At 36.9% G+C, this 14,176-nt stretch overlaps 1 protein-coding gene across 6 annotated transcripts in view; it reads left to right on the top strand.

The window, feature by feature from the left end:
• MID1 (midline 1) overlaps positions 1-14,176 on the top strand; it is a 249,132-nt gene that overhangs the window by 192,223 nt on the left and 42,733 nt on the right. For all 6 annotated transcript variants that reach the window (XM_059839745.1, XM_059839740.1, XM_059839746.1 and 3 more), the window contains one exon: positions 4,896-4,991. In XM_059839745.1, coding sequence (XP_059695728.1) covers positions 4,896-4,991 — 96 coding nt within the window. The remainder of the gene's footprint in view (positions 1-4,895; positions 4,992-14,176) is intronic.

The following is a 14,176-nucleotide window of genomic DNA, read 5'->3' as shown; positions in this document are numbered from 1 at the left end:
ACAGGACTAGTTCATGGGCTATGGCACTATGACGAGGTGAAAATATAACTGGAGCACATGCTGCAGAATGCCTTTGAATTTGGAGGAAAATATTTCAGTGACGATGTGTTTGCTTGGACTGTGTTAGTGACGGGGAGTGCATTTATGATCTCTACCCAGCCTGCAAGTACTACAGATTGATCTGCCGTGTCAACACCACCCTGCTGTCCCTGCTGGTTTAAGTTAGAATCGCGATCGCGCTTGTGCTTTGTGATGTTTTATTCCTCATCTACAGCAGTGTAACTGTGTGGCTTTAAGTTACACACTTTAACTAACCCAGCCTGGAAATGTATAAACTGTTTCATTTTGACTGTTTGTAAAGAGGTGATGGGAGGGGGGCAGTGGTTCTCAAGAAACCTATGTAATTAAATTACTAAACTCAAATTCCACAATGCAAAGTTGTTTTCTTTAAACCAGGAGATAGCCTCAAAATGTGCTTTACTCTGGTCAGTTCTACACTAGGATCAAAGGAAATGCAGACTGCAGTCAGTGTTTGCTGAGGCTTTGGTCAGGATGGATTTGATAAAAATGGTGGTCAGCACTATTGTTACATATAGAATCCCATAGTGCATGTCTTAGCATGTGCAGCAGTTTCAGTGTATCAGTTCTCAAACCTTTCCAGTAAGCAGTGAAGTGGAAAATTCAAATGACTGCTTATATTTACCAGTGGGAGAAAGACTAGAATTTTTAATAAGAAAAATACAGTTGCTTTACTTCAAAAGGAATTGAAAATTTCATTGTACCTGTTAGCTATCTGGGTTTTTTTTGTTTTTTTTTTTTTTGGCTTTTTAAATAGACATTTTTTATGGAAAATGTCTCTGAGAAGATGATTTTGGGAATGCTTTGTTAATTTGTCAGTGACGTAAGGCAGGAGCACACGACTCAGCATTTCTCTTCTTTAGAAGCTTACATTAATTTATTTTGACAGCATTTCCAACTCATAGTAGCTTAGGATTATCTGTTTGTGCTACTTTCTTATTTTAGACAAGCAATGCTTTGCGTGAGACTGTTAATTTGGCAAAGGGCATGGGTTCACATTTGGTTTTCATAGACTGGTAGGTTTAAAGACTGGAAGAGACCATGATGATCATCCAGTCTGACCTCCCACTTCAATCAGGGCACAAGCCTCACGCAATCATTGCTGCAACGTGATCATGACTTCAGCAGCAACATGCTCATGAACTAGACAGCAGCTTTAAAAATGTGATCAATACTGAGTTGCCTTCCTCAAGTTTTTGGCATTAATTTTTCCAACTTAGACTCCTGTCCCTGGATCATATCATTTTATAGGCATGCAGAGTCAAAATGAAACATCATCCTTAACTGTCCTTTTCAATTACATGTCTGGGATTTAATCTACTTGGATTTATCCCAAGATTATAGGAATATTTATGTTGTATAATTGTCAGACCATGCTAAATGGACAGTAAGCATTCTTTTCACTTTATACTGTTGTAAAAACAGTTTCAAAGCATGCATGGAATGCCAAGATCTTGGGCTGGATCTACATTGGTAAGTCAGGAAGCATTCAGCCTTGCTTTTGCTTTTTGAGAGCCGTTTGCATCTACTGAGTTAACATACATGAAGCCTGTCCACAGAGGAAATGCAGAGAAACTATTGTGCTTCTTTAAAAAAAACAACACCAGAGTTTCTAAGATCAGTTTTTAGTAGACAGATAACAATGAAAATTAGCAACTGACAAAAAAAGATAAGAAAATGAAGGTGTGAATGTTTAAGAAATTGTGATTTACCTAGATCATTACCAAAAATACAATTGTAATTTGGTGTGTCCAACAGAACAGCAGTAGAAGATTAGGTGGGAAGAAGGAAGGTACTTGGAGTCTGGTTATTCTGCTTCTCATTTTCACTTGTACTCATCATAATGTGAGAGCACACTTTCTTCAGACTTCAAACCTGGCTAGAATTCACTCTCCCAGGAATTCTGGTCTACAACAACTAAATTAATTTTCCAAGTTGGCCGGACCTCCAAATCCGGCAGTGTTGTCTTATGCAACTGGGAAGTTCCTGGTGTGGATGAGAAATGAGGTTGCAACACTTTGGAAAGTCTCTGAGCAAACATCTGTTTCTGAAATTTAAATGTTCAGGCCTTTTCTGTGTCACCCTACATGGAGTACAGAAAGAGGGCAGAGCTCAAACTCTGCAACTTTACTATCACGTGGTAGCTAAAGTGGCTCCATGGTCTGTCTGAGAAAATAATAGGGGAAAGTACTAGAGGAAGATACTGCTGAGAGAAAAATCTGGGTAAACATACTGCAGGAATTGATCAATTTTTATGAGCTTTAAAACTTTCTAATCAGGCCACTTTTAAGAGCTCCCATTCAGTACTGTCCTAGTGAAACTGGAAAGATTGACATTAATTTCAGACAGCAGCCACCAGGTTCTTGTCATCAGGTAAAGCATTAATAGAAACTGATGTTCTTTAACAAAAACTTATAAAAAATTCTGATTATTCTTGACTTTAAAAAAAACCCAATCTCTTGCATACCAAACTGCATGGAAACAAAATTCCAGACTTCCATATTTAAAATTACACAGTTCAAGGAGATAGAGCATGGGAATGGATTAACTCAAATTTCTCTAAGGCAACTCACTTGTTTCATAGTTTTCTTCCATTTTCATGGTCAGGAAATGCAGAAGATATCAAGAGACCAGTGTGAACCCATAATAATATATATGGGTTTATATTTATAGTCACTGGACAGGAAACTTATTTTAAGATTTTGTTCTTCATCCTATATATATATATATATATATATATATATATATATACACACACAGGAATATAGATTGCTATATCCAGATTTTGGAAATATTTATAATATAATAATGTATATATAATCTATGGGTCAATACATTTCTGTTTCAGAGAAAAATGCTGACTCTTGTTGTATTAATGGCTTTAGCTGAAAAGAAATAACTTTCAGTTATTTGAAATCATTGCAGTGTTCCACAACCATTTTGAATACATTTTTTCTTCTTAGCATATATAGGTACCAACTGCTAGTATTTTTTATGTTTAATAATATGTTTTAAATTAGATAACCTCCATCAAGAATACACAATTTTCATTGAAACATTTTAGTGTAAAATATTAAAACATATAAAACATTAATTTATAAGATTAAGAAGTTCTATAAATAAAATTTCAAGCGTATTCGCTCATTTGAATCATCCTAAGGAACTGTTCATTGAAGGCAAAAGTTATCTGATATTGTAACTATATATGATATTTTGACTTTGCCTGTGAGCCTCAGTGCTACAAAGGGACATCTGACAGCACAGCCAACATGCCTTTGCAATTAAGATTGTTCACAGTGTGGCTTATAGAAATGTAAGATCCAGCACAAACAGTTTGGTAAAAATGCCTGTTCTTGTTACCCTTTGTTTTAATGGGCTACGAAATAAATGTAGTGTAGAAGGCATTTTTACAGCCAGTGCTTATCATACACAATATGCATGGCTCTGCTGGGAAGAAAATGCCAAAATTACGTACTTCAAGCACCCATCATGCTTCTTGGAAGGGTCATATACATAAAAGCCACCAAAATGTTGTGTTTTCCTTAGTGGGACAGAACTGGCTGCCTCTCCAGTGCTTACAGCATCAACCCTGGTACATGCCAAAGTGTGTATCACTCAGCAATTCAGTACTGCCACCTTCATTTGTTTGTAGCCACATGCAAAAATGGGAAGGGAGTTGCATGGCTGCAGAAAGGGAGGGCAAAGAACAAGGTGTTTTAAACAGCATGAAATAGGCAGGGAATAACAACACCAGAAAACATACACACACACAAAATGTGTGTATGGAGGTGGGAGTTGGGGAGGATTATACAAGTCAGGTAAGTTAATGGTAGCTGCAGGGACTGAAATGATAGAATAGATATACCAGAGGGAAAGTAGTAGTGTGAAGAAAAGAAGGTCATTAATAAAAGATGAGGAGGGTTGAAATTAATGAAAGTTGTGCAGAGACACTTGCAGCCCTTGTCAGGAGAGAAGCACAGGACTCCTGGTACTCCTGTTCAGTAACTGCAGGGAGTGGGTCAGAGCTGTCACAGACCTCCCCTCGTGCTTGGGTTCCCCTCCAGTGGATGCAGGGAGGAGAAGGGAGGCTGAAACATTGGTTGTTAGATCTCAATCTCCCATGCAATTGCAGGGAGCCAGCAGTCTCAGATCTGTGAGCTGGACAGGACTTTGCTCCACCACAGCTGCAGATATGTATGGCAGCTATAATCAGTTGATAAACACAGAAACGTGCCACAAGTTCTCTCTTAAGAACAGTTAGTGCAGGCAGAGTTTGTGAGCAGGTATTTCATTCTTATCCATAGAAAGGATGTTTTTCTTTTGAATCATTTATTAAAAAATATAACTCTTCTGAATGAGGGAATAAAATCAAATAGATCAAAACACCTCCAGCATTTCAAATCCTAAGAAAAAAGTGCTGACCAGCTCTGAGACCTCAGTTAGCAGCAGGGTTTTAAATTCAGATGTTAGATTGAAAGTAGGAAATGAGGAGTCAAAAAATGTTCTCAATTAAAGTAAATATTTATTTTGGGGAAATGTTCTTGCTTTTTCTGGTCTTCTCCTTACTCCGGACTAAAACTAGTTGCTTAATCTAATTATTATTAGGTCCTTAAATAACCTATTTTCCAGAATTCATTATTTTCTTGAACTTTTTTGCTCTTTTGTCTTGCACAAACAAAACTTCTAATCTAATCAAACATGTAATGGAACATATCAATATGAAAATCTCATGTTCATATCTGTGTAATTTGATTTTTCAAATATTCACCGAAGTATTAAATTCTTTGAAATGTTTTTTTTTTCTTTTATTTTTACAGCAAAATTTGGAGAGTAACCTCACCAACCTTATTAAGAGGAACACTGAACTGGAAACTCTTCTGGCAAAACTCATTCAGACCTGTCAACATGTAGAAGTGAGTATGGCCTCCATTAGAAATTCTTATAAACTTAATAACATTCATTTCTAGCATCCAGGGGCAAACATTTAAACAAAAAACAAACAAAACCCCAACAAAAATAAATAAAGCCAAACAAACAAGTTGAGAAATTAATTCAAATAATAGTAAACTGATTTAAAGCTTTTTCACTGATAAGTGGTATTCTCAATACAGATAACCTCCTTTACATTCCTTTCTGTCCTGTTTTAATTATGGTGTGTTGCTATGGCCTCCGCTGCTACTATCCTTGAACACATCACTTATTACCTGTAACATTTGTCTTTCTGGGTCCTTTGTGAGATAGAGAAATATTTACAGGTGGAAAATGAAGGCAAAAAATAGGAGCACCCAGATTCCCAACCTCATTTAGGTTTCTGTTTAATGCTGGTTTTGATTTAGTTTTCTTTTCTTTTTAGTCAGAATTAACTACCTAAATACCTATCTGTAATCAAATGTCATATATGAAATATATTTATCTTCCAAAGAAGACAGGTTCTTACAGCCCTTTTAGTTGCTTCACTTACATATTCCACTCTGACAATAAAAAAATAAAATCTTTAGCAGGGTGGGATCTGAACCTATACTTTCCCCCTAGAAAAGGTGAAAAAAAGTTCACCCAACAATGGCAAAGCAAACAAAACCAAAACAAAAAAAGGAAACAAACTCAAGAAACAAACCAACCAACCAACCAAAGCCAAACCAAGCAACCAACCAAAGCCAAGCAATTCTTCCAAAGAGATTATCTTATCTCTGTTTGTATCTGCTCCACTTCTCTGGAGCCTCACCAACTTCACAGAGCTCAATAAAACCATAAAAGCCTACCCACAGTATGAGGCATTAGGTGAATGGTTTAATTCCTTTATATAGGCACCAATAACACCAGGCAGAGCAGCTGGAATGACTTTAGTGGGTATTGAGAGACAGATAAGGCACAATTTCTTCCTCTGCATCTAAAGCTCAGGGCAAACCCCTTGAAGCAGATGGGCTCAGGACAGCATAAAGCCTCTTCTTCACTGGTGGCCTGTGTCCAAGATGTGCTCGATCTGAAACACTGAAAATTGCTCCTCAGTCTGCTCTGCAGTTCTGCAATATTTCACCGGCTCTCAGTTTAGTGTTACAAAGAATCCAACTTCTTCAACCGGTAACAGATGCGCTGCTGTCCCTGGAGTCCTGTGTTAGAAAATTTCTCTGTAGACATAAAGCAATCACAACATAGTTGTTAATGAATTCCTACCATTCATCAAATTAGTCTAATTAGCATTTAAATTAGCTAAATATTAAGAAATGAGCTTCAGTCAAACCTTGGACCTTGGCCGTGTTGGAAATTGGGCAAGTGGGGATGGGGAAGTAAACTTTGAAGTTATCTCTGTTTCTCAGAGCCCTGTGAAAATTTCAGATATGATGTGCATATCTTCAGCACTGGAGAAAATGTGACTTAGACAGATTTTTGAAAAGTCAATGCATTCTTTCTCTTCTTGGTTGTTCAGGAGAGAAATTCAACCCAATACAGGAACCTGAATTAAAAATTAAATGAAACACTATATTGGCTAAAACCTTAACAATGCAAATTTAAAATTACAAAATACTAGGAAAAGTTTCCAATTACTGTATTAGTTTTGACATATGAACCCACTGAAATGTTGAAACTGAAAAGGAAATTAGTTTTACAGCAAATGCTTTCTTTTTCATTATTAGATTTATTACAGGTAATAATGTAAAATACATAGCACATCATTTGTAAACATATAAAAATATAGGTAGTAAATTTAAAGACTTTTGTTACCTACTTTGATTTTCCTTACCTAATTTGAAATAATTTTGATTCAGATTTTGGGGGCTTTAAAACTGGTTTAAAAAAAAAGCTAATAAGCTTTCAGTTTCAGATATAGTTTGAACTTCGAAAAAAAAGGAAGGAAAGGAAATTATTATTATTCCTTGTATTAAAGTTACCAAGACTTTACTCTGATATAAACTTTTAAAAGTCATGCTCACTAACATTTATTGTAGCTATAAACAGTAACATTTTTTTTAAGCCTTTATCGTGTCATAAGCCAAAAAAATTCAATGTTACATGAGAAATGAAAAAGGAATGTCTTTTTTTGTTTGATATGGATCAAAAGTTGATGTGTCCAAAAACGAACGGAAAACAGGCTCTGTGTGTTTGGAGTAAATTGATCCTCACCAGCCAAACCAAATGTTGTCCCAAAGCCACTGTTTCTCATCTCAAGTGAGCAGTCAGTGGCTTCCCAGGAACCACCTTTATGGCAGATTAGTCATCCTGCCATGCATCCTTCCCAGCTGTACTGTCATCCAGAGCAAAGGCCAATCCCAGTCTCTCTCTTTTTTAAAACTAATGCTTATTTCTTTCTGAAACACTTATTTTCTTTTTTTTTTCCTCCACGAGTACACAAGGACTGATCAGTGATGTTGATAAGGTGGAAGCTTGAGGCCTTCCAGCCACTGGGGAGGGGTATCTGAGTTGGCCTCTCATCACAGCAATGGAGACATGAATCTTGCTTATTTTTAGATGGAGTTTATCAATTTATGACAGGATTTATGTTGATGGAGAACCTGATCTTGGGAGCCTCAAGAAGTTCTCTTCGAGTCTTGCATTCCTATGGGTGATTCTGGTCATAACAGCAAGAAAATCTTTGTGAATAAATCAAGCCAAACCTGTATTCTTTACTACTTTAATTAAGATATAATATTAAAAATTTTATATTAATAATAATAATAATTTTAGTATCTGAATGTCTGCTTTCATGTCTAACATGGATTAGTTTATTTACTTATGGCAACAGTTTTTAAAATTCCATTTTCTCAAAGGGAACCACGCCCTGAAATGTGATTTCTTGAGACTCTAACACTCTTCTGTCCCAAACCTTTCTGTTTGTTTAGCAGCACACTCACACACTTGTTCTACTCATCTTTCAGACACATCTCTAACCTGTTTTTCGTTTTACACTAATTTTTCTGTCTTTCCATCCTCCCTTCCTCTGTAATCCTGTCTGTCATTACTTGGTTTTGCAGAAACCCCAAAGGCTGGTAATCAGGAAAGCTATTTTTTCCTTCCTTAGAGCCCATGGCAAATCCTCAACCTCATACTTCTGGCCTGGCTGCTTTCTGCAGAGCACCCCCTGGCCCAGGGCAGCTGGCAGGGCAGCTCTGCCGCTCACTCTGCAGGGAAGGCACCCGTGGCTGCCTCCCCTGGGACAGCAGCAGGGAGGGCTGCATCAAATGATAAACTGATCCATGGGATAAAACAGAGCTTTCTCCACTAACTGAGAGAGTGGAACAGGAATGACTACTACTTGGATATGTATTTCTTTGTAGTCTAGTTCACAGAATTCACCTTCTGATAGGATCTGTAGAAACCTTTTTTAAGAGCGTTAAAAACTGTCTTGGATAATTTTATTTTTAAATTTTCTGCAGGGGCCTTGTACAAATCTCCTAAAACCAGGGTTGTAAAATTGGGATTGACGGGCCCAGGATGAATCTCTGGGTGGCAGCACCCCTGTGGCCACCCCAGCCCACCTCCAGGTGTCCCTGAGTCAGCGTGGGTGTGGCCCTGCCTGCGAGCACTGCAGGACTGCCACCCTCCCTGGCACACGTGCCCCATGCCAGGTGATGGGGGCTGCATCCTGCTCTGCTGGCTGGCCCTCTTCCAGCTGTATGCAGCTCAGTATCTGGCCCCTTCTTAGCTGAATCAGGGGAGGGTATAATGCTGTCAGTCTTTAGGTTCTCCCCCTACATGTTTCTCTGAATGACAAGGTGCTGTGACACAGGAAATGTGCTTCTTTGTCATAATTTCCACTCTGTGACTGTGTGAGGTTTCTGCAGAAGTCTTTTGGACTGTAGCATTCACTGACATAAGGCACAAATTTGAGCATGAGCCTCTTATGCCAGTTACTTTTTTTGTAAGCAATTTTAGTCTTGGTTTTGGATTTTTTTCTCATCTCTTTTAGGAAATGCATGATTAAATGTCTGTTATATCGTCAATACCATAAAGCTTCTCATCGTTAGACAGAAACATAATCTGAACTCAGCTGGAGGAGAAATTGGAGCAATTATCTAGGGGGGAGGAGAAAGGAAATAGGTTTTGCTTGCAGACAACTTTGTAGCATCTGTATCTCAGTCTTTTTGTTTGTTTTGTTTTGTTTTGAATTCACCAAACGTCATAGGAAGCAGATTCTGGACAATACTGTAAAATAATTTGGGGCTGCATAAGGAGGAGGCGTTTTCCTCTGGTTGTGTAACCCTCGAAGTGCTGCATCCTTTGCTCTTTGTATGTAATAGAAATGCTCCATTTCTAGCTCACTTCTAAAGATCTGCTGCAGGCAAAATCCCAGTGTAAAGTTCCCAGTCAAAAATTGGGTTTGTGAGTGCTAAATGGTGTTTTTTATAGTCATGTTATATAATCACCTGAATAGAAAGTGGTTCATTGAAAGAACCTTTGTTTCCGTGGCACAGATTCTCAGCACTCACACTTATCACATACATTTTACATTTCAGTGTGAAGCAGTAGTGCAAAACCAATGAAGAGAAGATGGCAGCACCTAAAAAATCTTGCTGTTGCTATTTTTTTGCATGGCTGATAAAAATGAAATGAGCCAAACAGGAAAATTTAATAATAATGGAATGTTGAGTTTCTAGAAAGACTTTAGTGACAAGATAGCTCCTTCAAATTTTGCAACAAAATGTCTCCATCAATTTTTGCATAGCATTTCTGTTCCTTGAGAGACAGCAAAATCAAAACTAAGCTGTCAATACAATTCTCAAAGGACCCTTGAAAAATAAAGAGGCTTTGTCTGTCACTATAAAAAACAGTGAATAGTCTGTTTTCACAAATTTTTATGGTACTCACTCCTTGAGATTTGGGATTATTTTTGTCAAAACTCAAGTAAACTGAGAAGATCTCAATAGGAAAATTTAGTTAGAAATACTGTATGTAAATCCTGGTGTCTGAACTGCAGTAAATGGCCTTCCGAGTAATACCAAGTGGAATTGGTATTACTCTTTGGAATAAGAGTTATGCCTTATTCCAAATATTCTTTGGAATAAGGCATTTTCTTTGCTGGGGACTTTTTTCCTAGGAAAGGAGCAATGGGTTAGGTAAGTGTTTACCATCCCTGTGGAATATGTGTGATAACTTGGCAGATAAATTGGCTTTTTCCTCTGCCCCACTATCTTCCATTTTTGTGAAGATGCTTGTTCAGCAGCTACATTTATTTGCTATATTTAAGTGCTACAAGTAAATGGTATTTTTTGATTTTTGAAATAGGCAGAAAAACATGAGTTGAAGGAAATTCGGAGTTCTCACTCTCAGTAAGATACTAATAGCAAACCTGATCACATGCATAAAACCTTAAGATGGAGTTTACAGCATTTGCTTTTTCTAAGACAGTTTCTAATGAGAGAAGGTACAAGATGCTTTCTCTATTAACATTATTTTGATTGAATATGTGGCATAATCTATTTTGACTTCTAATTACTTTCATTTTACTTTTAATTCCACTCTCATAAAAGTTGATTTCATTCAATGGAAATCTCAGGTAAGCTTTCGTCAGTCTTAAATTTATGCAGCATCTGAAAAGAGAAACTTCAGAAATAAAAACTGACAAAACATGCTGCATAGCATATGGTGATACAGAATATTCATTCCAGGATGTCCTAAGTTGCATGCCTAGTAAGCTGTAGCCTAGTAGTCAAATTCTATTTGACTAAAGAATTATTAAATTGATTTCAAAAGTTACTAATTAAATGTAGAATTGGTCCTATACAAATATGGAACTGCAGCATTTATGCATACATTTTATGTAGAGATTAGGCACGAGCTGGAATATGTTATTGCACCTACAACTGTTTTGTATCTTCTGTAAATTGCAGTTGTAGTTATGGTAAGAGGTCACACAGACTGTGTATAAACTAATAGCAGAGTTTTTCACTGCTTGCTAAGGTGGCCAGTCCTGATTTGCTCCACCTCTCCCTTTCTCTTATATCCAGATGTTCAGATTTTTGATAGACTGATAGTCTTGCAAGACTTTGACCTTAGACTAGTAAATGGAGCTTAGTTCACTATTAACTGGTAAATTAATGCAGCAGGTAATATTTTGTGCCTGCTATCAGAGACTGTAACTTTTCAGTCAAAATGTTGTCTACTTATAGATCCTTCTATCTCTGAGTCATTTATCATCATGGGGACAAAATACCCTTGAATTCCTCCTTTTTCTGCCTAACCTAAACAGCTAAAGAGCAACTAGAACAGCAGGGAGACCAAAGGCACTGGTCCTCTTGTGGGCATGTTAAACACTAGGCTAAAGACTCTGGATCCTGGATGATTGTTTTAGGTATTGAACTATTGTTTACAAGTGCACTGGTTTCAACATCATGAAAGGATGGGCAATCCTTTGAACTTCAGTGATTATTTGATAGCTTTTTTTTTTTCTATCCTACGTGAAACACATGAAGTGGAATATTTTGCTCAATATGGAACAAAGGCTTAATGTCAGCAGAAATAACTAAAAACAATAAATAATTAAATATTGTTCAATTAAAATGTATTTTCATTTTTAGGTTTAAGGAAAGGTCTAACATAAAGTGTAAAAAAAAAAAAAGTGAAAATAATGAGATTCCTAGAAATATTTTTCCCCCCATGATTTTCTGGGGTTTTTTTCTTTTAAGATGAAATTGTAAATGTCACTGGAGGACTTCTAGGTGTCTTGCTGGTTAGTTTCTCACCAATGTGCTTCAAAGTACAGTGGGACAAAAAACTTCAAAACAATATTTTAGTAAGTAAAATGAGTACTTCAGTCTTCTAAGAAAGGTTTACTTTTAGTCAGGATTGGGGCAGATAGTCTTATCTGCTGGACCCAAAGTGGTTTAGCTCTCCTGGCCTAATCGATCCTTCATTCACAGAATTCCTACGTAGCCAGAGTAAGATTGCATATTTTTGCACTGACCTTTGTTTAACCTGCTCTGAGATTGCCTCTAAACACAGGTCTCCTGATTAGAGAGAGATGTGGAATGCAAACAAAAACAAAGCCTCTGGCACACTTGAAATGGAAGATGACCTTTTTTTTTTTTTTTTTTTGCACCATTTCAAGCTAAAAAATTTATACTCAGATGGCAAGCTGATTAATATCACATATTTCCAAAGGCATGGTTTGTCATCACAGATAAAATCAGATTTACTCTTAGACTAGGGAAAACCTGAAAAAGTTATTTCCCAAGAGTTCTGCTTCTGCTCTGTAGAAGACCAAGTTGAACAACCCATAACATCACACATGAAATAAAGGAAGTTTGAATCCATGACTCTCATGGCCATAAAAAGAAAGGGAAGAAGTTTTTTCATAAATGTTCGTTAATGATTATCCTTTGTATTTCCATTAAATAAATAAATTACATATGGATGATGTTAAAATAATACTTCAGTGTACTCTGACTCTATAAAGAAAAGTTACTCACTTTACAACATGGAGTAAAATAAACAGGCCTCTCTCTTTAGAAGAGTATAATCCTTTAGTTCATCTAGGGACATTAATCCAAGAAAATGTGCTCCCCATCTACATGACAATGAAGAAATTTTTCCTAGAGCAAATAGGTACCGGCCATTATATGTAGAAATGTTAGGTTTTTTTCATCTCAGTTTCTGGGTTTGGTGCAAGAAGAAATTCAGGCTCAAATCTAAAGTGAAGTATGTGGCAATGATTCAACAGGTTTTGAGTGGAATAATTCAATTTATTTTTCTGATATTTTTTGTCTTCTTTTGAGTATACAGTAATTGTTGTGAATATATATATCTATAGCCATGGTATATAGTCATTCTATAACTATCAACTCAAACACATAAAGAAAAATTGATACCTCTTCTTTTACCTGTACAGCCACAGCTGCAAAGAATTTATTTTTTTAAGAAATTGAAACCATTTTTAAATCATGAAGTTGAAATTCAAATTCATACCTCAATTTCCAAAGATCAGACTCTTCTACAACTTACTTTCTTCCATTTTGCATAATCAGCTGATGACTAGGAAATTAAAATTGGTTTTGATGAATTTATCATGGAGAGCATAGCCCTAAAAAGCAGACCCCCTCTAATTTAAGATGTCTTATTTTGCTTGTCATTTAGAGATTGTTTGCCAAAAAGACACATGAAGATTCCCACTTGTGGAGAGATTTGCCTCACCTGTAAGGAATCTCAGAGGAAGAGTTTTGCTATTGAAAGGAAAATTCTTCTGAGACACTAAAAAAATCCTTTGTTTAGGTATATTAGTGGAGGAAGTTTTCATGGGTATGATCCAGCCCTCTGATTCTGTTTGCCTTTAAATTAACCATAGAAGCTCCACTGTAACCTCAAATCTCTAGCCAATCTCTAGTTTTTGTGATTTCCCAAACATCTGCTGGGGACTTTGAAACCACCACATTCATTTTCTTGTGAGCTAAGCTGCAGTTTAACTCGGGTCTCTGAAGATGAAAGCCTAGGAAGCCTCCACAGAGAGCAGAACACTTTCCAAATCAGTTCTCAGCTTGTGGAGCTGGGAACAGCTGGCCTGCTCTCCCCTTTGGGCTGAGAGGGCTTGCTGTTTCCAGTTCCCTGACAGACATCTGAGGAACCCCCATTGCTCTTCTTTTTTTAACTACACCTACTTCCTGAGGCAAAGGGCAACAGTCCCAATCCATATGTCTGGAAAACCTGGAAAGAAACCTGGAATTTGTAAGGTTGTTGGGTTTTTTCAGTAAACTATTTGAGGTCTGTGTGTGTTAAAGAAATGGGAATAAATTCCCCACAAAATCAGGAGAACTGGAATCTGTCCTTCTTCTTTGTAGATGTCATAGTTCTTGCTAAATCGGCCTCCTAGTCAATTTTACCTGGCATGGAAAAGAAATTTATATAAATGATACCAATAAAGCAGAAAGCTTTAGGTTCAAAGTATTTCTGGACATGGATTTTTAAGGAACTTGTTGATGCCAAAACTAATTGTATTTAAAGTGAAATTTTCCATAGAAAGGTGTCACCAAGTCTAGCATAAACTCTCAGGCAACAGATACCTCAGATTAGAGAATCAGCCTTCATCTTGGGGGGGGGAGCCCAGACTGAAGTCAGCTCTCTCTATGATTTGTAAACTTTCACAAAATGTGTGACACAGTCACCAGACTTTATA

The sequence above is a fragment of the Haemorhous mexicanus genome, chromosome 2, assembly GCF_027477595.1.
Source record: "Haemorhous mexicanus isolate bHaeMex1 chromosome 2, bHaeMex1.pri, whole genome shotgun sequence".
In the NCBI taxonomy this organism is placed as follows: domain Eukaryota; kingdom Metazoa; phylum Chordata; class Aves; order Passeriformes; family Fringillidae; genus Haemorhous; species Haemorhous mexicanus.
Note: the sequence above shows the minus strand (reverse complement) of the source record. Positions and strands in the feature narration are given on the sequence as shown.